This window comes from Triticum dicoccoides, chromosome 7B, assembly GCF_002162155.2.
Source record: "Triticum dicoccoides isolate Atlit2015 ecotype Zavitan chromosome 7B, WEW_v2.0, whole genome shotgun sequence".
Taxonomy (NCBI): domain Eukaryota; kingdom Viridiplantae; phylum Streptophyta; class Magnoliopsida; order Poales; family Poaceae; genus Triticum; species Triticum dicoccoides.
Genome location: NC_041393.1, coordinates 496,766,572 through 496,792,396, shown reverse-complemented (window position 1 = coordinate 496,792,396; position 25,825 = coordinate 496,766,572). Strand labels below are relative to the sequence as shown.

The following is a 25,825-nucleotide window of genomic DNA, read 5'->3' as shown; positions in this document are numbered from 1 at the left end:
GATATAACAAATGCATGCATGAATGCGTCATGATTAATTCACCAACTGGACATTCAAAAATTAGCATGACGAAATAAGTAAAAGGGAAACGGCGGTAGTCCGCCTGAAATCCCAACAAAACATAAATGAAAACCGATCGGGTGTCTGAAGCGACGCCTCGAAAGGTGAACAGATAAAAGAAAAGGTGCCACAGTCGGGCGTCTTAGCGACACCACATAAAGGGCTTTAAAAGAAATGCCACAGTCGGACATCTGGGCGACATCACAGAAAGGGCTTTAAAAGAAATGCCACAGTCGGACATCGGGGCGACATCACAGAAAGGGCTTTAAAAGAAATGCCATAGTCGGACGTCGGGGCGACGTCACAGAAAGGGCTTTAAAAGAAATGCCACAGCCGGACGTCTGAGCGACATCGCAGAAAGGGCTTTAAAAGAAATGCCACAGTCGGACGTCGGGGCGACATCACAGAAAGGGCTTTAAAAGAAATGCCACAGTCGGACGTCGGGGCGACATCACAGAAAGGGCTTTAAAAGAAGTGCCACAGTCGGACGTCGGGGCGACATCACAGAAAGGGCTTCATTCGCAAGTAAATAATACTCATAATAAATATTCAATTCATGATAATAAACAGGTTAGTCCATCCACAGGAATAACATTTTAGCCGGGCTTAGCACTCATGGTATTCACCGAAGTCTCTGCCATCAAACTGACACTGTTAGGACAAGATAGTACGAATCGGGACATGGAATAGATGATTCAAAGGAATTGTATGACTCTGCAGAGTTTGTACAAAAAAATTTCCCACAGCCAACGGATTTCCGTAGTCACGAGGGACTAGTTTTGTTTACGGTTTTTCGGAAGAAAACACAGCTAACCAGTACACACCCATCCTACCTCTCGATGCCAGGACTCACCCTAGACATCGTCCAAGAAAAACTTTTGAGACGGGGAGATCACAATCTCGAATAGCATGCGATCAAATTTATATACGCGCGCTCTAAGGGGTGCCCCCCTCTCGGTCCCAACCGGAAACACCCATGCCCCCTGACCGGATGACTGGCTTTAATCCAGGGCCATGGAACCATCATCACGGCCTCTCCTTTTTGGTGTGTACCAGGGAAGCGGTTTACAACTTACTAAGCCATATCCCTTGCGGAAAACTTGTGGTAGTACAGGGAAGGAAGAATGGAAAGAACTGGAATGATACGAGTTGACATTGAAGTCACATAGTCTGGCATAAGCCTGGCATGCTACAACACTGCCATCTTACCCATCCTCATGCCAACACATGGCCATGCATACTCACATCCATCCACTTATGGATCATCGAACTCACTTACCTCAACATTGCATAAAATAACGTTCATCGGTGTGCTCATCAACATGCCATGAAACTAACTAAATGCAAAACATGCCAAGACACTCATCATATCAAAAGTTCAAACATGCTTGCCTAGTTCGGAGTAGTCGGAGCCTAGCTCGGTGAAGTTCGCGGCTCCGTTACCTCCTTCGGTATCTACGGTATAAAGAAATACATGCGCTATCGTAAATACCAAGAGGTGCACAGAAAGTTATACCAAATATTTTTGAAATAAATATGGTAAAAAACTAGACAAAATTCTGAAGAGGACAGAAAAAGAATCACTCAAAAATTCCTTTCTGTTAAAAAGTTATAAGGGTTTTAATCCAGGGACTCATCTGTAATGAAACAGAAAGTTTCCAGGGGCTAGTTTATAAAAACAGAAAACGCTTCGGCAGAAACTACGCCAGCCCAAAGGGAAAGCGCATTTGGCAGAAGGTGTTTTCAGAAAACGCTTCGTTTAGAAAGGACAGAGAGGCTGACAGCGGGTCCCACTTGTCATGTTTAAACTTTCAAATGGGAGGGACGAGGCTCGTCGGCGCCCGAGGGCTGCGGTGGTCGCCGGCGGTGATCCACGGCGAGGTAAGGGGATCGGAGGTTACCAACGTGCTCACCGTGTCCTTCCGCAACGGTGGGTGGTGGTGTTGGTCGCCGGGGAGCACCACGTCGACGGCGGTCTCAACTCCGGCGGACGGTGGTTCGGGCGTGGATGGAGCTCGTCGGAGAGGACTGCAAAGGCCAAATTGATGAGGGGGTTAGAGTACTGGGTGTGAGAGAGGGCTACGGACGAGGTTTGGGCGCCGGAGATGGCCTCACCGGAGTGAATCAAGCTAGAGGCCGAGGCGGAGCAAGGCGGCCGGAGTTGGGGAAGGAGACCTCCTCGAGGTCCTTCTGGTGGCTTGGCAGGGTCCTGGGGAGGTGCAGTGAAGGTGCGTGCTCGAGGGCGAGCTTGGGTTCCTTTTTATAGGCGATTCGAGGCGGTGGCCGAGAACGGGGTTCTCCGGCGAAGCTTACGGCGGCGCAGGGCATTAGTCGGGGAGGATTAGGGGTCGAGCGCCGTCGTGGGGGTTCAATGGGTTCGTTTAGGTGCTAAACTGGCCGGGGTTTGGGTGTTTGGGTCGAGCTCGACGGAATGGGGTAGGCGCGGCCCGTCGGCGGCAGGGAGCACGTTCCGTGCTTGCTGGGCCACGGTGATGGTGCCACGGGCGTGCGCTGGCATGCATGAGGCCACGCGGAGAGCCAGGGGGCTTTGGGCGGCGCTGAACGGCGTTCTGCCGTGGTGTGCCTTCTGTCGGCCGCCACGGGAGGTCCCGACGCCGCAGAAGACGCCGACGAGGGCGGGCCAGCGCGCCACCGACGCCAGGAAGGCTCCATGCACGCGTGTGAAGCTCCGGACAAGAGGGAGGGGCTGCGAGCATCGAGCCAAGCGCATTGTGAGCTTGTGACTGAACTCTGAAGAAAACGACACGGTAAAACTGAATTTTACTGAACTTTACTGAAAATGCAAAGAACAGTGCAGCTCAGGTGTTCGACAGAATGCTTTTGGCATCTAGGGATTTTTCCTTGAGCTGAAATTTGGTGGAGTGGCTACTCATTGCTCCAGTAGGCTGCATGATTTTTGGTGGAATTTTTGGAGAAGTGTGGATATGAATTTCATCAAATTTGTGAAATCTGGTCCAAACTTGCAGTGAGTGAAATTTGAAATATTTGAAAAGAAGAAGAGTGGATCAAGATGGTTCTAGGTTGTGGGTACTAAAGACAATCCAGGGAAGTTGGTTTGGGATAAAAACTCAAAGGCAAAGTGGTACTTGCTTTGAAAAACACTTAGGCTCAAAATAATTGGCAGAAATGTTTTGGGAGATAAAATAATTGAAATAAAATCCAAAACTTGTTTGGACTTGTTGAGACAGAGGATTTAAATTGCTCAAAGGTGGAGGGAGGGGTTTTGAGAAGATTTACTATAGGAGACATGGTAAAACCATGGGTGGTTTCAAAAAGAAAGAAGTCCCAAAACTCCTAGGGTTTCTTTTTTTTTAAAGAAAATAAATAAGTTAGAGAGGGTAACAACCAGAAGGAAAAGCTTCCAAAAGTTCAATACCAAATTTGAAAGGGAAAAGAAAATCCTTGCCAAAGGAAAGGAAGTTTTTAAGAGGAAGGATTTCTGGAAAAGAAATTTTAAATGCCCTCTTTTAAAATCCAACAAAGTTTTTTGGTGAAAACCAAATTAAAATTTTGGAGTGTCACACTTCTTGATACTGAAAGTTGCCTCATGAGCTATCCTAGAGGCAACTATGTAAACTCACAACCATGTTTTCTCTCAGAGCACCAAGCAATAACCCTAGTTGGTTCATTTCTGTGATACTCGGAATTCCTAAGAGTCCTAACATGAAAAATTTCTAAGTGCTTCTCTGAACTCAACTACATTTTCAAAGTATAAATGCATTGAGAACTTCTCATGTGCATTAGGCCTGGATGGATCATACCATCTCCTCTCCTTCTTCTGCTTCTTCCTACTCTTCCTTCCAAATGGCAGCCTTGGAACATCTTCTTCATCACTTATACCAAAATCACCTGGAAAACATTACTTGTCAGCTTCAGGGACATGATCTTCAAACTTGATGTGCTCGGGCTCACTGTGAGACTTGCTAGTTGGGCCAGGTTTACTAACTGGCTTAAGCTTTTTTGCTCCTTTTGTAGTTAGAGCAGCAGGATCCTATGCTTGCTCATCTTCAGAAACAATTTGTTCTTCCTGCCAAAACTCAGAAGGTTCTAAGTTAGCTCCACAAAAGTGCTCTGCAGTATCTATGCCAGCCTCATCTTCACCCCCGCACCAAGCTTTGTAAGAAATTTTGTGCCCTCTGTAATCACCCCTATAGAACTCAAAATCTGGAGAGGATTTATCCATATCCTCTTCAACTTCATCTTCTTCTTCTGGTACATCTTCATCTGCTTCTTCTTGTATATCTTCTTCTTCCACAATTGTTTTCCCCTTGTTCAAATTGCAGCTTTGATGTTTGTTTAGGTAGGGCTCACCAAGGGTTACAGCTGGCAAACTAGCATTAGAGGCAGGGTAGAGAACACCTTCTTGTGAAACACTGTAAACAACAGGCTCACCAATATGACTAATGGGGATTTGTTCCTCAAGCAAGATGTGATCCATATTAACATCTGCTGGGCTTGGATCAGTAGCTTTTCTGACAGTGATGTTGATGAGCTTCTTATCAACAAATAAGTCAAGCATTTGCTCTAATGCCTCCTCACTATCCAGGACCTCCACCCCCTCCAAGCCCTTTCCCTCTTCCTTTACATAAGTCAGAAAAGCATCCATTCCATACCCCTCCAACTCAACCAATGCTGATATGGTTAGCTAAGATATCTGAAGAAACTGAATACTTTCTCTCCATATTATATGTTCCTTGAAAATGTAGCCTCATGTCCCAAATCTCATCATCTAAGCTGTAGGAGATCAAATTGACAAACAATAATTTTTCAAGTAACTGAAACTTAAGACAATGACCAAATGCACTGAACATTACTAAAAAGGTACTAATTACAATGACGTAACCAAAAAAATGCAGTAGCATGCCAACAATAAACAATTACACTGCTCATTCGCAATACTGCGCTATCTTCTAACCCTAATTAAAAGTACTTGTTTCCTAACAAAAACTATCATCTTCTAACCCTAATTTTTAAATTTGAACTAAAAGTGTGAATGGTTTTGAAATTTCTTACCTCACTCCACCAAACGACGACGCCCACCTGTGGCCGCCATCTGGATCTACGTGGATGCACTTCGCCACTGCCCTAGCCGCACAGACTGCCGGATCTAAGCTCGCTGTATCTACCTGAGCATCGGGCGGTGGTGGCTGTGGCAATCTCTACGCTAGGAAGCTCGAGCTGCCTAACCATTTCTCAACCTCTGAATGTCCACCGCCCTCCTGGCCAGTGACACCTTGGCTCAATAGCTCGCCACCGATGGCATTTGGCTGCAGCGCCGCCATCGCCCACCTAGGTCACTGCGGGGGAGAGGAGGGGGAGAGTGAGACGGACTGCGGCCCGACCAGACCGGTCAGGCTAAAGGCCATCAACGGCTGCGCCGTGAGCGCGCGTCGCCATGTGGCCTGACTGGTGGGTCCAGCAAGTCAGGAAAACGGTTAAAATGCTAGTCATTGAGGTTTTGGTTTTTTTTAAACAGGCGACTGCGCGTTTGGTAGTTTTCTGAGAAAAAATAAAATGTGGTAATTTTTTGGAACCCTAGCTAGTAAACTAGTAGTTTTATGCTATTTAATTGCATGTTTTTATTCAAACTACCTCACATTGTTTGTGCCTTTGCATTTCCCTTACTGTTGCACCACGCCCCCAGGTTCTCCTCTCCCATGGCAAGGGCCAGCGAGTAGCAACGAATGAGTGGGACACCGGCTGGTGGCGCAATAGACAGCAGGAGATCGGCTGGTGGCAGCGGACGGCGGGAGGTGGCGGGACCGTGCAAGGAGCAGGTAGCCGGAGGAGGTCGCTGGTGGAGATCTGGCAAGTGGCAGGCGGCATACATGGCTTATGGTTTGATGTTTGTCTCTTTACCTATAGCACTGAATACTTATAGCACAGAAGTTCATGTATAGGTTGTGCTGATCCTAAGATTGCCAAGACACTGCTTCAGAAAAAACACCCAGGTCTAGTTTTTATTGTGATTATGCAAATTGCACAAAACTTGAGTTGTCCTATTATGTAGATTAAATGGAATTGAAATCTTGTGTTACTGTGAAGAGCTGAAGACACAGTGGGTTGCTATATATCTCATAAAGTAATTGGCTTGCATTATAATTATATACACAACTTCTGCCTACGCACCCACAACGATTTGCCCTCTTGATGCAAGCATGCACACTAAGCGTCGAATCAAGAGTAAAAAGGAAAACATAGTATACCTTTCTATTTACTTTGGGATGGAGATTTCCTGTAGTTAGAAATTCCGAGCTGCACTTTTGCCATTCAAAATCTTTTTTCTAACGAATTGTACCGCTGGTACTGCTTATGCAGAATCATGTTACAAGGGCATAACCCAGTGGGTGAAAATCAAGCACGAAGAGCTTTTGTACTATGAGGCAATCTTTTGCAGTGTGAGCCATGATTTTGTTTCTTCTCCAATAGCAGGTGCGGCTTGTCTCAACCACTACTTTATACACATATTTGTCCGGTTCAACTTTTTTACCATTTGCAATGCCTGGTGCGAGTGAACATGTGTCACACTATGTTTTATTCCATTAAATGATGTAGGGAAAAGGCATTGTAAGTTTGGATAATTTCATTGTAGCAAAATAGGTTGACCCCACCCCAAAATATTCATGTTTGCATCAGATACAGTTTTCCAGTATATAAAACGATTCTTAAAGAATGGCAGGGCATGGTATTTGGCGTGTATAAAAATACTGTTACAATCAATTTTCTTTTAAGAAATTTATGATGATAGGTCTCCATGTTTTATTTCCAGATTCAGGACCATGTGTGCTTCTCACATTAATTCAGACACACAGTATTAACCAAAGGGGTTAAAGTTTCCACACTAAGATATATTCCCTATGTAAAGAAATGTAAGAGCATTTGGATCACAACTTTATTGATGTAAATGCTCTTATATTTCTTTACAGATGGAGTACATCATCTAAACTCACGTGGATATGCCAGGATTGCCTTTCTCTGCAGTTTAATACTTTGTTTTGGTAGGTACCAGTCGCCTCGTGCTAAACTTGGTGCTTAATGATCAACTAGCTAGAACAAAAGTTTCATAGTCTTCCAGATTTATCAAATCTGACATTATTAATAGGATAATTCATGCTAGACATGTTATTCTACTGGTACATGTATACAACAAAAAATTTATGTTTTGGAATGAGAAAACATTGAATGGAGGAATTATGCAATTCATGTGGCATGGTCATCAAAGGTTTTTTTCTTCTTCATCATGACAAGTGTTAATGTGCAAATCAGAATGTTATTTTCGAGGTTTGCAGATAAAATTAACCTGGATATATCACATCTACAGAATAAATTATTTTAAACTTAGTGAGCATAATAGTGTTTTGTTACTGTAAGGATAATTCTCCACAGTTTTGCACATAAATCACACACCTTAAATCATGAAAACCACCAGCTAGCTAGCAGACCTGACTATTGAATATAACCAATGTGATATATGATGTGAAGAAACATAAGCATAAGAGTAGTGATATGCAAAATCAGTCAAAAATAACAACCGGACAAGCTTTTGTTATTGTCATACTAACTAAAAATATTTTGGTTTACTTGCATCATATAATTAGCTACTTTATATATTCCTTATATATGTTGTTCTGGAACATGGAGTTACAGCTCGTCTTGATTGGATTTTGTATATAATTGTATACAATTCCGTTTATCTTTAACAAAATTGTTCGAGTGTTTTGCTTTGTTTGGCAAAGGCTTCTCCACGGGACAACAGTGTAACCTTTCAAGTTTGGTCATTGCTCCATTGTTATATATTCTACTTTTAGTTGATTCCTTTTTGGTCCTTATTACAGTTGTTCTTGCAAGAAGCTTATTCGATCAAGATGTAAGAGATATGACATTTGCCTTTGTTGCGCTTGGATTTTGATACATGGTTATGCAAAATAAAGGTTTTTATTTTCTTACTTATGCTGCCCACGAATGTATGATGCAACATCGTATTGGCCTTCGTACACGTTTGTTATCCAAGTATCTGGTGTCTTTTCAGAACGTACACATGCCTCTCCTTCTCCCCTCCTATGTATATCTATAACCTTGGTAGTGTCACTCCTTCGATTTAATATTCAAAGTTCTTTCTCTAAATTTGTATGAAAAATCTTAATATAAACCGACCTTCTATCGGAGAATGGTGTGTGGCTTGGGGTGAAGCCAAGCGAAGTGTAGTCGAATTAGGCTTCCTTATATAGTGTCCGAATTCTACCCTGATATTCTGGAAATGAAAACTGAAAATAAGATTGAAAAAAGGAGAGTTGTGGTCACATTCCCTTTCTGATGGTAGTAATTAAGGATTCTAGAAATTGGGATCGCAAAAGTGCTTAAGTAATGACAACACTGGGCGAAAAAGCAAAGTTGTTGCCAGACCCTCCTATACACTTGTCCCTAGCAATCGTGCGGGTATATTTTTGTCGTAGCATCATAAGCGGCAGCTTATCATGTTAAAGTGAAACTATGTGGTCAGACATAGAGCGATGGCAAAGAGCTTGAGCGAAGGAGTGGACCGAGCTAAAAGACATGGAAGGGATAGCAACGTTTGTCTGGTGGAGAGAAATAGAATTGTGTAGATAACGTTTGTCTGGTGGAGAGAAATAAGATTGTGTCGATAAAAAAGTAGAACCAATGAAAAATTGGGATGAAGCAGAACAAACATGTTGAAATATTGCTCGCTCTTTTTCACGTCGAACTCATAGATGAAATGGTTGGAGTATGAATTCAATATGTCACCTAAATAAAATACATCTAAAGCAACATTATTATTATTTTTAACACAATATAGATGCAAGCGCTCATATACACGCGCATACACTCATCCCGATGAACGCACACACGCACACCCTGTCCCTATAAGCATCTCTGAAAGACTGAGCTGACATATCATCTTGAACCCTGATGTGCTGAGGATACCACGATCCCTCTGACCATCCAACCACAGGTTGGTTCGCAGCAGCATTATTATCTTGTTTCGTGACAATGTACGGGCATTCAATTAGTAAAAATAAAAAGTGGGATGGGTTGATGAGTCCCACCGGCCACCGCAGCACACTCCCACCTGCAGCCTGAGGTCATATCCTCCATAGGAGTATTAGAGGTGAGATCCTCTATAGGAGTATTATACAGCAACTCACCGGGTGGGCAATTGTCCATGGCTGATCCAAGCACGCCGTGCCTCGTCGGTCCCGTCCCGTTCAAGGACGTCGCCACCGCCATCGACGACCACCACAGCTCCCCACCCGAAGAGTCCGGGGACATTATCTCCGACCTGCCCAGCAGCACCGCCCTGGGCATGGTCCTGCGTCAGTACCGTGGCTCCTGGGTGATCCAAGAAGAGTCACCGGGTTCATCTCTCTCCAGCGCCGCTTCACGCCACGCCTGGGCGACGTCCTCCTCGCGAGCTCGGCCAAGTGCGGCACGACCTGGCTCAAGGCGCTGGCGTTCGCCACCATGGCGCGGGGCGCGTACCCGCCCGCCGACGCGCAGCACCCTCTCCTCCACATGAACCCGCACGAGTGTGTCCCCTTTATGGACGAGCTGTTCACCACCGGGCAGGAAGCCAGGCTTGAGGCGCTGCCGTCGCCTCGGCTCATGAACACGCACACGCATCACTCCTTGCTGCCTGCCTCTGTTACCGATTACCCCGACTACAAAATTGTCTTCATCTGCAGGTAAATGTTTTTGTTTGGCAAGTAACTCTTTCCTGTACTTGTCCGTGTTTGTTGGTTCTCCATGAATTTCGACACATTTGTTCCGTTACACCGTCATCGCCCACCAACGCCATGAATTTGCCTGATTTACCTCACTGAAATACTCGTGCATGCCCAAATAATCAATGAAGGCGACCTGCCCGATTTGTGATTTCAATTCAATGAAATATTCGTTCATGCCCAAATAACCAATGGAGGCGACCCGCGACCTACCGTGTGGCCAGCAATCTCTTAAAAATCAGTGTAGGTCACAGTCCTCTTAGCACAACCGTCTGTTCTCGTTGTGATTCATGTAGCTGGGAGGGCCCCAAGCCATGCTAGTAGTAAACGTGCAGGGAGTCTGTTGACACCAGATTTTGGCACGGCCAAGAACTTAATTAAGATGGCCTCAAACGGAGAAGTGTTTAAAGTGAGAATGCTTCGTATCGTCAAAAGGAGAAACTTTGATATTTGGGCCATAGCCATCCGGTCTCATTTCTAAGGCCGAAGTTGTGTTCAAAGTATTCAGATTTTGTATTCAGAACACTATTCGGCTGATTACGCCCCAAAGACGGCCTCATATGAGAAACGTTTCTACACGGATTGTCTTCGTCTCGTCGAAACGATCGATTCTGATAAAAGAAACGTCTAAATCAGAGTTCATATGCAAAAGTTAGAGCCAAAACAGTGCGCTGCATAAGTCTGCCCCGGAAGTTCCGGGCAAAACTTCCGGGGAGGTTCCGGGCTAAACCGAAAGTTTGCACGCGGTGCGCCCTGAAAACTGGAATTTAACATTATTTGCAGATTTGCGGGGCCAATTTCGACATCAACACGACCTCCGATGAAAAAGTGATCAACTAAGAAATTTTCTCCATTGCAAGATCTACAACTTTGCTTTTGGAACCATTGTGATCCGAGGCCATATGCGACCTGCAGGAGCTGTGCAAGAGGGTAACTTGATGTAATTTTAGCCCGGAAGTTCCGGGCTGACCGGAAGTTCCGGCCCTCGTAGTCCGAGTTAAGTTATCTTTTGATGTTTTGGACGGGATTTGAGACCTTTTCTTGTACGGAAAGTCCAGCCACCTCATATATATGTAAGAGGTGACGGCCGATTGAATAACAACACACAATCGATCTATCAATCTATCATATTTTACCTTTATCTTTATCTCCCTCCCTCGTTCTTCTTATTCCTCATTCTTCGTTCGTTCTTCTAGTTGCAGGGCGGCGATCCACGAGGCCCTAGGGCGATCAGGTCGACCTAGGGCAGCCCATAGCCTCCGCGCGTCCAGACGGGGTCCCTCCCGGGCGTGTGGGGTTTCGGGTCTACAAAAGCGCCCGACGGATTGTCTTGCGTACCGCACTTCTGGACGGGTCTCCTTCGACGTGAGCTGCAGTGCATCACCCCCGGCGTCGAGGGTACACGGTGACGTGTTCGTGTGCGAACACACTTTTTGGCGACTCCGCCGGGGAAGAAGCTTTGAACGGTCTCCGGCCCGTTCTTGCTATGAAGAGATCGTCATCTAGGGTTTGCAATCTACAAAGATAATATGAACACCCAATTCCCCTTTGTAGATGCAAATAATTCATATGTTGTTGCTAGATCATCTAATGAGCATAATGTATCGGCTAGCCCTAGCTTTATCAATCATGCATCTAATTATGTGCAAGGGCCGATGCAACAAAATATCCATGATTCCACTTCATATAATTTTGGCAACATGCAACATATGTATCCCAACTCCCATGCATCGGCAACCCCACAAATTTATCTGCCGATGAATAGCATGATGAGTTTGGTTAATCAAGTTGAGACACCCTATGTAGGAACTTCCAATGGTATGCAACAAAGTGTTTCAAGTTCTTATTCATCGGTAAATAACTTGCAGTACGTTAATCCAAACGTGCGGTGGATAGGGGAATTGGCCATGTTATTACTAGTTATTTGGCCAATTACCCTCAAACATCATATGCTACACCTAATGCTACTATTTTTTTGGTACCATATGCTAGTGTGGATGTCCATAATTCGGCTCCGCACCTTCATGGTCATGGCCGAATAAGTGAAACTTCTGCAGGAGCACAAATGCCTTCACCTACTATCGTGGCATATCATGACCCCCTACACAATTACAGAATTTCGGCAACATCTCATTGCCGAAAGAGTCTAAAAGCATTGGGGGGCAACCATATCCAGACTGGGTAATTAAGAACAAGCTTACATTCTCTTGGGATTTGTGCAAAATCTATTCGCAAGGAACTAATAAAAGGTGGGAAGCCTCATGATTTTGCTGTTGTAAAAGCTAGAGTTGTGCAAATGATGTAGTCGCCCACTGTTGTACCATCCAATGTACCACCTAAACAATCGCAAAGTTTCGGCACCTCATTGCCGAAAGAGTCTCAAAGTATTGGGGGCAATCTCATGACGAGTGGATGGAAATTGAGATGAAAAAGTTTAAAGCTCGCCAAGCTGAGATGTGAGCTAAAATTAGACGAAAGCGAGAAGCCTCGCAAATTCAAAAAGATAAAGTTGTTGATTCAGGTAACAAAGAAAATTTGATTATTAGAAAACCCAAATCAAGTAGTATATATTCTGAGTTCATCAAATCCAAAGAGGCAAGCATTATTGAGAAATGGCATGGAAAGCATAGCAAAACAGCCATACTTGATTTTTCTGAAGTCAATGGAACCTACTTCCTGCCCTATGAGTTTCGTGCCATAGAAATTGACAAGCCTCAAGGACAAGAACAAGCAGCCGAACAAAGTTCGGCTGACATGGATCTTCAAAGCAATGATGCACGGAATCAAGAAAAAGATGATGAAAAGGTGATGGGGAGCCATCCAAAGACGGAGCAAGATGTTCTTCAAGTAGCACCACCATCATATTCGCCTAACATATTTGAAGAGGTATGCATAGATAGTAATTTACCTATTTTTAGATTTGGTCGCGACTTCATTATTGATGCATCTATAAAAAATATTCTCATAAGTAATTTTGAAAGACCAATGAAGAAGGGTAATTTATTTTTAGCAATAAACTTGTTATGAAGCATATCGGTCAATACATTACACCATTCAGAAAAACCGATAGCGAAAAATTATTGCAGCCAAGGCTTTCCCCATTGCTTTGTCTAAAATTCATATCTAATTGGGTAGCTTTGCTTATTTCTTACTTGGCTTACACTTGGTCTCAATTGAGACATGTATGTTCTAACTATTTTCGTTTCAGAAATTTAAAGCCAAAGTTAAAATCTTCTGAGCAAACCGATGCAAGTATAGTTTCTTATCCAATGACATCGGTAAGAGAATGCAAAATAAAATTCATAGCCGAATGGGGAGATACAAAATATGAATCATTCGTTTGCTTAACTCCAAAGCCGTTCTCACAGCAAGATCGGCTAGAAAATAAAAAAATTGCCTTCATTTCAAGCATGTGTGATCAAATATTTGATTTGTTGCTGAAAAATAATTACATAAGAATTTTTTATCACCATGTCAAGCCATCAATTCAAGGACGAATGTATTGTAGGTTGCATCATTCGTTCAAACATAATTTTGAGGATTGTAATATGTTTCATCAAATAGTTAAATCGGCCATTGATAAAGGACGATTGAAATTTGTTGAGACACCAAGAGATGACCAGTCTATTCTGATTGGTCCCGATGGCAGAAAGTTTTTGCATCGGCTGCTTCAAGCCGATCCATTTAAAGAGAAGGTAAAAACTGCAGGTGATGGGATCAAGCTTTCAAGTAAAGAAATTGTTGAAGAGCATAATGAACATAATCTTGAGGGCGAAAATTCCATCAAAGCTACAATGGAGACGCCAAGGATTGGGGGGCAGCAAGAAAATCCAATGATCGATGAAAGCAAACCAAAAGAAAACAAAGGCCGAAGTAAGCGCAAGTGTAAGATATCAAAAATCACCTTCACTGAACTATTGGATAAATATCAAAAGAAGAGTGAAGAGAAGAATGCTTATCGGCCAAATCATGCAAAGAAACCAAGATCACCCCAAGGCGCAAATATGAGGATCGGTATTGGCAAAGTGATAATTTTAATGCAAGATATTCATATCCTTATTTTGGGCCGCCAATGCCAATGTCGTGGATGCCTCCCTATGCTCATGTTGATCCATATTCATCATGGGATAGGTATGATACAAGGGGACATTCTCCATCTTATTTTAGACCATCTCACCAATACTATGCAGCTCCAAGAAGATCAACATTTGAACAATCACACGTCAAAGACCGTTTCAATCATAAGGAATCGGTCCAGAGCTCAAGGAAGAAGAAAGAGGTGGTAAAGCAAGTTTACCGCGTGAAAAGAGATGGTCATAAGTGTGCTACTTCAGATTTGATCTCAAATAACAAAGAGTCAATTAAAGTGTTGACATTGGCTACAAAAGGCAAAGAAGTTAAGCAATCAGTTGATAAAAATCATAGTGCCAAATCTGAAGAAACGAAGTTGAGAGTGCACAAGGTAAAACAAGAATTACCACTGCTTCAAACAAAATCACAACCAGGGTGCCCACTCGGCTTATCGTATTGGCGAAAGAAGGAGTTACAAAGTCTTAGTGCACAAGAGCTGAGAAAGGGGAACATGACATGGGTTCCCAAGAGGATCAATCAAAACAAAAATGATGTGCATGCTTCTATTGCAACAAGTATGATAAAAGTGAAGAAAGAGAAGGATGGAAGCAACAAACAATTAAGCCGAAGGTGTGCATCACAACATCAAAATTTTCGGTTAGAACATCATCCATTTTCTTCAACCATGCCATTGATGCCTTTGCCACGGAATTCATCCCTAGGTATGATCAATTACCTTCCATGGATTTATTTTGATCCATGGATGCAACATAATTTTCTATATCATGAGTGGGTATTACCAAATCACTATACATTTGGTTAGTTACATTTTTGTTGCTAATACAAGGGGCCGAAATATTTTATTGCTATTTTATTTGTTTGTTTCGGCTATGCATAGTTTGGTGGGTGAATTCTACGTGGACCTCATGGTAATGGCTGATACTTAACTATCGTCCTAAGAAACTATCTAATCATGGCCGGTGTGGAATTCTAACATCGTCCTTAGTTCAATTGGAGACCAAGATAAGGTACATGTTATGTGATATTAGCCTTGTCTCTCTAGTACTATGGAGATTATATTTTGATGGTTCAGTTTGTAGCAATGGCCAAAGTGTTGGTGTTGTTTATTTATCTCCATATGGAGCTAGTTTGTGAAGCCTCATGCCGCTTAAAATATTTTTGCACAATGATCAAAGCCGAATATGAATTGTTATTTGGACTGGAGCTTTGCCTTGCTATAGGTGCTATACATATTGAGGATTTAGGTGATTCGTTATTAGTAGTGCAACAAATATCCAAGGGTTATCAATGTTTTGATGAATCACTTATAGTTTATCTTTTGGTATGACTAGATGCAAGATTTACCTTGGGTTGCTTTAAAATTGTTCATATATCTAGACATGACAATTTGAAAGAGTTGGCACAACAAGCATCCGGCTACTATGTTAACCATGGTGTATTGTATTTCTATCAATAGCCGATGCTAGGTTTTGTCAACATAGGTAAGGCCGAACCGAAGCCCACCGCTTCGGCCACTAATGAAACTTTTATGCAGGTGAAGTAAGAATTGGAGGAAGTTCATTATTGATTATCTGCAAATTCCTAGTGAAAGGATGAACAATATGGTTCGGAGGATGGTTTTGATCTATGGAACCTTATCACCGGATTCTTACTAAAGTTGGGAAAGTTTCACCCAATCTTGCATCAAAATTTTCCCACAAGCAATGGCCGATATATAAATATCACCCTAAGAACATATAAATGGCCGATGGAGTGTTGGCATCATCCTTAGGAAAAGCATCCTGCAAGTTATTTTTCGGCACACAAGTTTGCCGAAAAATAGGGGGGCATGTGTTGACACCAGATTTTGGCACGGCCAAAAACTTAATTAAGATGGCCTCAAATGGAGGAGTGTTCAAAGTGAGAAAGCTTCGTATCGTCAAAATAAGAAACTTTGATATTTGGGCCATAGCCATCCGGTCTCATTTCTAAGGCCAAAGTTGTGTTCGAAGTATTCAGATTTTGTATTCAGAACACTATTCGGCTGATTACGCCTCCAAGACAGCCTCATATGAGAAATGTTTCTACACGGATTGTCTTCATCTCGTCGAAATGGTCGATTCTGATATAAGAAACGTCTAAATCAGAGTTCATATACAAAAGTTAGAGCCAAAATAGTGCGCTGCATAAGTCTGCCCCGGAAGTTCCGGGCAAAACTTCCGGGGAGGTTCCGGGCTAAACCGAAAGTTTGCACGCGGTGCGCCCCGAAAACTGGAATTTAACATTGTTTGCAGATTTTCGGGGCCAATTTCGACATCAAGATGACCTCGGATGAAAAAGTGATCAACTAAGGAAATTTTCTCCATTGCAAGATCTACAACTTTGCTTTTGGGACCATCGTGATCCGAGGCCCTATGCGACCTGTAGGAGCTGTGCAAGATGGTAACTTGATGTAATTTTAGCCCGGAAGTTCCGGGCTGACCGGAAGTTCCGGCCCTCGTAGTCCGAGTTAAGTTATCTTTTGATGTTTTGGACGGGATTTGAGTCTTTTTCTTGTACGGAAAGTCCAGCCGCCTCATATATATGTAAGAGGTGACGGCCAATTGAATAACAACACACAATCGATCTATCAATCTATCATATTTTACCTTTATCTATATCTCTCTCCCTCGTTCTTCGTTCGTTCTTCTAGTTGCAGGGCGGCGATCCATGAGGCCCTAGGGGCGATCAGGTCGACCTAGGGCAGCCCATAGCCTCCACGCGTCCAGACGGGGTCCCTCCCGGGCGTGTGGGGTTTCGGGTCTACAAAAGCGCCCGACGGATTGTCTTGCGTACCGCGCTTCTGGACGGGTCTCCTTCGACGTGAGCTGCAGTGCATCACCCCCGGCGTCGAGGGTACACGGTGACGTGTTCGTGTGCGAACACACTTTTTGGCGACTCCGCCGGGGAAGAAGCTTTGAACGGTCTCCGGCCAATTCTTGCTACGAAGAGATCGTCATTTTAGGGTTTGCAATCTACAAAGGTAATATGAACACCCAATTCCCCTTTGTAGATGCAAATAATTCATATGTTGTTGCTAGATCATCTAATGAGCATAATGTATCGGCTAGTCCTAGCTTTATCAATCATGCATCTAATTATGTGCAAGGGCCGATGCAACAAAATATCCATGATTCCACTTCATATAATTTTAGCAACATGCAACATATGTATCCCAACTCCCATGCATCGGCAACCCCACAAATTTATATGCCGATGAATAGCATGATGAGTTTGGTTAATCAAGTTGAGACACCCTATGTAGGAACTTCCAATGGTATGCAACAAAGTGTTTCAAGTTCTTATTCATCGGTAAATAACTTGCAGTACGTTAATCCAAACGTGCGGTGGATAGGGGAATTGGCCATGTTATTACTAGTTATTTGGCCAATTACCCTCAAACATCATATGCTACACCTGATGCTACTATTTTTTGGTACCATATGCTAGTGTGGATGTCCATAATTCGGCTCCGCACCTTCCTGGTCATGGCCGAATAAGTGAAACTTCTGCAGGAGCACAAATGCCTTCACCTACTATCGTGTCATATCATGACCCCCTACACAATTACAGAATTTCGGCAACATCTCATTGCCGAAAGAGTCTAAAAGCATTGGGGGGCAACCATATCCAGACTGGGTAATTAAGAACAAGCTTACATTCTCTTGGGATTTGTGCAAAATCTATTCGCAAGGAACAAATAAAAGGTGGGAAGCCTCATGATTTTGCTGCTGTAAAAGCTAGAGTTGTGCAAATGATGCAGTCTCCCACTGCTGTACCATCCAATGTACCACCTAAACAATCGCAAAGTTTCGGCACCTCATTGCCGAAAGAGTCTCAAAGTATTGGGGGCAATCTCATGACGAGTGGATGGAAATTGAGATGAAAAAGTTTAAAGCTCGCCAAGCTGAGATGTGAGCTAAAATTAGACGAAAGCGAGAAGCCTCGCAAATTCAAAAAGATAAAGTTGTTGATTCAGGTAACAAAGAAAATTTGATTATTAGAAAACCCAAATCAAGTAGTATATATTCTGAGTTCATCAAATCCAAAGAGGCAAGCATTATTGAGAAATGGCATGGAAAGCATAGCAAAACAGCCATACTTGATTTTTCTGAAGTCAATGGAACCTACTTCCTGCCCTATGAGTTTCGTGCCATAGAAATTGACAAGCCTCAAGGACAAGAACAAGTAGCCGAACAAAGTTCGGCTGACATGGATCTTCAAAGCAATGATGCACGGAATCAAGAAAAAGATGATGAAAAGGTGATGGGGAGCCATCCAAAGACGGAGCAAGATGTTCTTCAAGTAGCACCACCATCATATTCGCCCAACATATTTGAAGAGGTATGCATAGATAGTAATTTACCTATTTTTAGATTTGGTCGCGACTTCATTATTGATGCATCTATAAAAAATATTCTCATAAGTAATTTTGAAAGACCAATGAAGAAGGGTAATTTATTTTTAGCAATAAACTTGTTATGAAGCATATCGGTCAATACATTACACCATTCAGAAAAACCGATAGCGAAAAATTATTGCAGCCAAGGCTTTCCCCATTGCTTTGTCTAAAATTCATATCTAATTGGGTAGCTTTGCTTATTTCTTACTTGGCTTACACTTGGTCTCAATTGAGACATGTATGTTCTAACTATTTTCGTTTCAGAAATTTAAAGCCAAAGTTAAAATCTTCTGAGCAAACCGATGCAAGTATAGTTTCTTATCCAATGACATCGGTAAGAGAATGCAAAATAAAATTCATAGCCGAATGGGGAGATACAAAATATGAATCATTCGTTTGCTTAACTCCAAAGCCGTTCTCACAGCAAGATCGGCTAGAAAATAAAAAAATTGCCTTCATTTCAAGCATGTGTGATCAAATATTTGATTTGTTGCTGAAAAATAATTACATAAGAATTTTTTATCACCATGTCAAGCCATCAATTCAAGGACGAATGTATTGTAGGTTGCATCATTCGTTCAAACATAATTTTGAGGATTGTAATATGTTTCATCAAATAGTTAAATCGGCCATTGATAAAGGACGATTGAAATTTGTTGAGACACCAAGAGATGACCAGTCTATTCTGATTGGTCCCGATGGCAGAAAGTTTTTGCATCGGCTGCTTCAAGCCGATCCATTTAAAGAGAAGGTAAAAACTGCAGGTGATGGGATCAAGCTTTCAAGTAAAGAAATTGTTGAAGAGCATAATGAACATAATCTTGAGGGCGAAAATTCCATCAAAGCTACAATGGAGACGCCAAGGATTGGGGGGCAGCAAGAAAATCCAATGATCGATGAAAGCAAACCAAAAGAAAACAAAGGCCGAAGTAAGCGCAAGTGTAAGATATCAAAAATCACCTTCACTGAACTATTGGATAAATATCAAAAGAAGAGTGAAGAGAAGAATGCTTATCGGCCAAATCATGCAAAGAAACCAAGATCACCCCAAGGCGCAAATATGAGGATCGGTATTGGCAAAGTGATAATTTTAATGCAAGATATTCATATCCTTATTTTGGGCCGCCAATGCCAATGCCGTGGATGCCTCCCTATGCTCATGTTGATCCATATTCATCATGGGACAGGTATGATACAAGGGGACATTCTCCATCTTATTTTAGACCATCTCACCAATACTATGCAGCTCCAAGAAGATCAACATTTGAACAATCACACGTCAAAGACCGTTTCAATCATAAGGAATCGGTCCAGAGCTCAAGGAAGAAGAAAGAGGTGGTAAAGCAAGTTTACCGCGTGAAAAGAGATGGTCATAAGTGTGCTACTTCAGATTTGATCTCAAATAACAAAGAGTCAATTAAAGTGTTGACATTGGCTACAAAAGGCAAAGAAGTTAAGCAATCAGTTGATAAAAATCATAGTGCCAAATCTGAAGAAACGAAGTTGAGAGTGCACAAGGTAAAACAAGAATTACCACTGCTTCAAACAAAATCACAACCGGGGTGCCCACTCGGCTTATCGTATTGGCGAAAGAAGGAGTTACAAAGTCTTAGTGCACAAGAGCTGAGAAAGGGGAACATGACATGGGTTCCCAAGAGGATCAATCAAAACAAAAATGATGTGCATGCTTCTATTGCAACAAGTATGATAAAAGTGAAGAAAGAGAAGGATGGAAGCAACAAACAATTAAGCCGAAGGTGTGCATCACAACATCAAAAATTTTGGTTAGAACATCATCCATTTTCTTCAACCATGCCATTGATGCCTTTGCCACGGAATTCATCCCTAGGTATGATCAATTACCTTCCATGGATTTATTTTGATCCATGGATGCAACATAATTTTCTATATCATGAGTGGGTATTACCAAATCACTATACATTTGGTTAGTTACATTTTTGTTGCTAATACAAGGGGCCGAAATATTTTATTGCTATTTTATTTGTTTGTTTCGGCTATGCATAGTTTGGTGGGTGAATTCTACGTGGACCTCATGGTAATGGCTGATACTTAACTATCGTCCTAAGAAACTATCTAATCATGGCCGGTGTGGAATTCTAACATCGTCCTTAGTTCAATTGGAGACCAAGATAAGGTACATGTTATGTGATATTAGCCTTGTCTCTCTAGTACTATGGAGATTATATTTTGATGGTTCAGTTTGTAGCAATGGCCAAAGTGTTGGTGTTGTTTATTTATCTCCATATGGAGCTAGTTTGTGAAGCCTCATGCCGCTTAAAATATTTTTGCACAATGATCAAAGCCGAATATGAATTGTTATTTGGATTGGAGCTTTGCCTTGCTATAGGTGCTATACATATTGAGGCTTCAGGTGATTCGTTATTAGTAGTGCAACAAATATCCAAGGGTTATCAATGTTTTGATGAATCACTTATAGTTTATCTTTTGGTATGACTAGATGCAAGATTTACCTTGGGTTGCTTTAAAATTGTTCATATATCTAGACATGACAATTTGAAAGAGTTGGCACAGCAAGCATCCGGCTACTATGTTAACCATGGTGTATTGTATTTCTATCAATAGCCGATGCTAGGTTTTGTCAACATAGGTAAGGCCGAACCGAAGCCCACCGCTTCGGCCACTAATGAAACTTTTATGCAGGTGAAGTAAGAATTGGAGGAAGTTCATTATTGATTATCTGGAAATTCCTAGTGAAAGGATGAACAATATGGTTCGGAGGATGGTTTTGATCTATGGAACCTTATCACCGGATTCTTATTGAAGTTGGGAAAGTTTCACCCAATCTTGCATCAAAATTTTCCCACAAGCAATGGCCGATATATAAATATCACCCTAAGAACATATAAATGGCCGATGGAGTGTTGGCATCGTCCTTAGGAAAAGCATCCTGCAAGTTATTTTTCGGCACACAAGTTTGCCGAAAAATAGGGGGGCATGTGTTGACACCAGATTTTGGCATGGCCAAAAACTTAATTAAGATGGCCTCAAATGAAGAAGTGTTCAAAGTGAGAAAGCTTCGTATCGTCAAAATAAGAAACTTTGATATTTTGGCCATAGCCATCCGGTCTCATTTCTATGGCCAAAGTTGTGTTCGAAGTATTCAGATTTTGTATTCAGAACACTATTCGGCTGATTACGCCCCCAAGACACGGCCTCATATGAGAAATGTTTCTACACAGATTGTCTTCATCTCGTCGAAATGGTCGATTTTGATATAAGAAACATCTAAATCAGAGTTCATATACAAAAGTTAGAGCCAAAACAGTGTGCTGCATAAGTCTGCCCCGGAAGTTCCGGGCAAAACTTCCGGGGAGGTTCCGGGCTAAACCAAAAGTTTGCACGCGGTGCGCCCCGTAAACTGGAATTTAACATTATTTGCAGATTTTCGGGGCCAATTTCGACATCAAGATGACCTCGGATGAAAAAGTGATCAACTAAGGAAATTTTCTCCATTGCAAGATCTACAACTTTGCTTTTGGGACCATCGTGATCCGAGGCCATATGCGACCTGTAGGAACTGTGCAAGAGGGTAACTTGATGTAATTTTAGCCCGGAAGTTCCGGGCTGACCGGAAGTTCCGGCCCTCGTAGTCCGAGTTAAGTTATCTTTTGATGTTTTGGACGGGATTTGAGTCTTTTTCTTGTACGGAAAGTCTAGCCGCCTCATATATATGTAAGAGGTGACGGCCAATTGAATAACAACACACAATCGATCTATCAATTTATCATATTTTACCTTTATCTCTATCTCTTTCCCTCGTTCTTCGTTCGTTCTTCTAGTTGCAGGGCGGCGATCCACGAGGCCCTAGGGGCGATCAGGTCGACCTAGGCCAGCCCATAGCCTCCGCGCGTCCAGACGGGGTCCCTCCCGGGCGTGTGGGGTTTCGGGTCTACAAAAGCGTCCGCCGGATTGTCTTGCGTACCGCGCTTTCGGATGGGTCTCCTTCGACGTGAGCTGCGGTGCACACCCCCGGGGTCGAGGGTACACGGTGACGTGTTCGTGTGCGAACAGAGTCGAATTTTAGAACCACATTTTACACAATCCGTTTTACACATCGTTTGTTTGACAAAAAGAGATACTACATACTAGACAGATTTTAGGACTTTTTCCCTGGAATTACGAGAGAGAGAAACTGTACGAGAGAGAGAGAGGTGATGTGAGAGAGACAAGTCATGAGGGATCAGTTTTTGTAGGATTTTTGTTTCCTGGTATTTAAAGAGAAAGAATCTTGTGTATAAGAGAGAGAGGTGCTGCCAGAATGTTTCACATGGGTGTACAAGAGAGAAGCAATGGTGGACTCGTGGTCACGGGCGAGAGGAGCATGTGACGCTCCCGCCAAAATTTGGTGGCTTAATGTTACTGCTACACTTCCAACCAAGTCAGGAATCTCACGGATCTCTATGGGATAGCGACCAGGAGAAACAGTGAGGATAGGGGTTGCCATGGAGCTCGGCCTTGGAAAAACCACACTTAAAATCTACTTCATATAAACAAATGAAGACGACACCAACCTCATATTGCTCATCGACCTAATTCTTTCAAATGCAGGGAGCCAAAGGATATGCTTGTTTCCTTGTGGCATTTTCTCAAAGGTGTTCGTTCTTTCACGTTTGTTGATCTGTTTGACGCTGCCTGCGAGGGGAGGGCCCCAAATGGCCCTATATGGGACCACCTCATCCGCTACTGGAACACAAGCAAGACCAGCCTGGACAAAATCCTATTCCTGAGGTACGAGGAGATGCTCATCGACCCGGTCGGCCACGTCAGGAAGCTGGCGCGGTTCATCGGGCAGCCATTCTCACAGGCCGATGAGGCCGCGGAGATTCCAGCGGACATCGTGAAGCTCTGCAGCTTTGACAAGCTCAAAGGCCTAGGGGTCAACAAAGCAGGCTCCTTTGATGGGAAGGTTTTCAATTTCTCCCATGAATCCTTCTTTAGAAAAGGGGTGGCCGAAGATTGGGTGAACAATATGACGTCAGAGATGGCGCAGCGCTTTGATACCATCATTGAGGATAAGCTTAGAGGGTCCGGACTCACATTCAAGTGATCTCCATCTGTTGCCAAGGGCGGCGGCAGCAGTGGTTACTGCATTGTTGGCGTTGATCGCTTCGACATGACATTTTTTGTCATGCCTCTTGTATTTGTTTCTCTTTCTTTCAATATTTGTTTGTTATGAGTGCATGACTATGTCCTGAACTGAAAACTCCACAATAAAAGGCGGCACATGCATCAATCGATGCATAAGCTAGAGGATTCCCTCGTTTCCAGAGTAATAATTTGGAAAAGTAGTGGTTGCACCCCACCACACTACACCCCAGCTACACCCTCTGAAGAAAACATAGCAAATTTTTTGACAGAATTTTGTGGGACTGATTAGAAACGACAAGCACCTATAAAATTTTGGAAGCACATATAACATTTTGAGTAATTTTGAGTGTTTGTTTTTCTGTACAGAGCTCCTCAAATCAAATGTTATTTGACCATCAAACTTTGCGAGCATATGTAACCTTTGTTCACAATCATTCACACAAAGTTTCAGAATTTTTTAAAATGTTTTGCTATGTTTTCTTGAGGGTTTAGCGGGTGTGCAATGTGGTGGGGCGTAGAAAAACCACTCTAAAAAAAAGACGTGAAAAATGCGTTGCGGCCCTTTGTCACTGTCCGAGGGGCGGCGAGGGGAGAAATGTTACTCGTACAAATCGCCATTGTTCTAGCGAACCAGCGGCGCCGGTCGATACACCTGCCATTTGACAAGCAAAATGCACTGAAGTCGCAATGAATGAATTACTCAGGTTAAATGCAAATTCCTCTTAAGCAAAGTAGTACGTAGAAAGAGTTCAGCAACCGTTCTCTAATGTACAGGACATGCACATTCTCCTTGCATACTTTTTTTCCTTTATAAAGTGGGCTCACACATAGTAGTACACGGCTATTCTTCAGTTATGCTGTGAAGGCTAGGCTGCCAGGAATAGGACGCCGAGTCAGCCGGCGAGGCAACCGGCCGCCGCCGCCGCCGTCCCGGCGATTCGCCTTTCGCACCCCTCCCCTTCTCCTTTGTATCTTTAACACGTACCCCCCTGACCGCTTCTTCTTCACTGCCATGACTGACGCCCACCTCCTGAGGAGGCCTCTGGGGCGCCCTGGCTTCGCCGCCCACCGCCCAGCCGAACCACTTCTTGCCGCCGTCCTTGTGGCCCCTGTCATGGCCGTCGGGCCTGGCCAGGTGCCGCCTCAGCGACACGCTGCCGCGCCCGCCGCCGGCGCTGTGGGAGGAGGACGACGAGTACTTGAGCAGCCTCCGGACGGTGCTCTTGGGCACGACGTAGTACTTGTGCCCGAGGTGGAGCATGGTGTTGGGCGCGGCCACCGCGCCGACGGGCTCGCGGAACACGTCGGGACGCGCCACGCAGAACCGCGGGTGCTGTGACATCACCTCCGCCGCCAGCACCGGCCGGTCCAGCAGCTCCACGTGCCCGCCGGGGAACACCAGCTTCACGAACTGGCCCCGCCGCCCCGCGCTCGTGCCGCAGAAGCAGCTCGCCATGGCCCTGAGCTCGATCGATCGGCTCACTCCAAGCAGCCGGCGGTTTTATAGATGTGGTAGTAGGTGGCTAGGTTTCTATTTGACTTAGCTAGCTGCCCTAGGATTGCGTGTTGGTGGATCGTGCAAAGCGTCAAGATGCCATCGTTGTTGCCATTTGTGCCTTTATGTTGTTCCTGGCAGGTTGGCACTGCATCTTGGACAGCGTCAAAAGCTAGCTGCGCATAGGTCACGATGGTTACGAGGAGGTTTTGAGGTTACAAGGTCTAGAAAATTTTCCCCTCAAAAAAAAAAAAAGGTCTAGAAAATTTGGCGGAAGACCGCATGCATGTAGTGGCCTGGCATCTTTGGCCTCCGATAGGCGGCCATACGGAGATGACAATATGTACCAAAACTGTGGAGTTAGTGCATGTCACTAGTGAGAAGGGATACATACTTGGTACTCCTAAGCAACTGAGATGACAACATGTGTTACCTACACTGCAGAGTTAGTACGTGTCATTCTGCATAAAAAGGGACAGGCGCTAGCCAATAAATTAAGAGGGAACAAGAGTTCCAATATGTTCGAGGAAAGCCCATTAGGCTCTACTTTCTCACTTTACTAAGTCTGTTTGAATTTTGAATTTGAGTCAGTTGATTTCTTGGCCGTTGATTTTTGATCTGAGATTTGTGTTGTGTTTTTTCTGGATTGTTTTGTGAGCTGGTTTGGATTGTCGATTTTTGCTCTGAGATTTGTGTTGTGTTTTTTCTGGATTGTTTTGTGAGCTGGTTTGGACTGTTTTTTTTCTGACTGGCCATATATTTGGGACAGTCGATTTGCTACTGGGCTGAAGCCCTCCCGCCCAGCCCATCCCTCTTTACCCTGTTACTTTTTCCGATTTTTCTTTTTTGATGCGTTCTTCTTTTGTT

At 43.5% G+C, this 25,825-nt stretch overlaps 1 protein-coding gene across 1 annotated transcript; it reads left to right on the top strand.

The window, feature by feature from the left end:
* The first annotated feature begins 9,151 nt into the window (after positions 1-9,151).
* Positions 9,152-23,422, top strand: LOC119342187 (cytosolic sulfotransferase 12-like). The gene is made up of 2 exons (XM_037614026.1): positions 9,152-9,782; positions 22,924-23,422. The coding sequence occupies exons 1-2, from the start codon at positions 9,562-9,564 to the stop codon at positions 23,420-23,422; spliced, it is 720 nt and encodes a 239-aa protein (XP_037469923.1). The 5' UTR covers positions 9,152-9,561.
* The last annotated feature ends 2,403 nt before the right edge of the window (positions 23,423-25,825 follow it).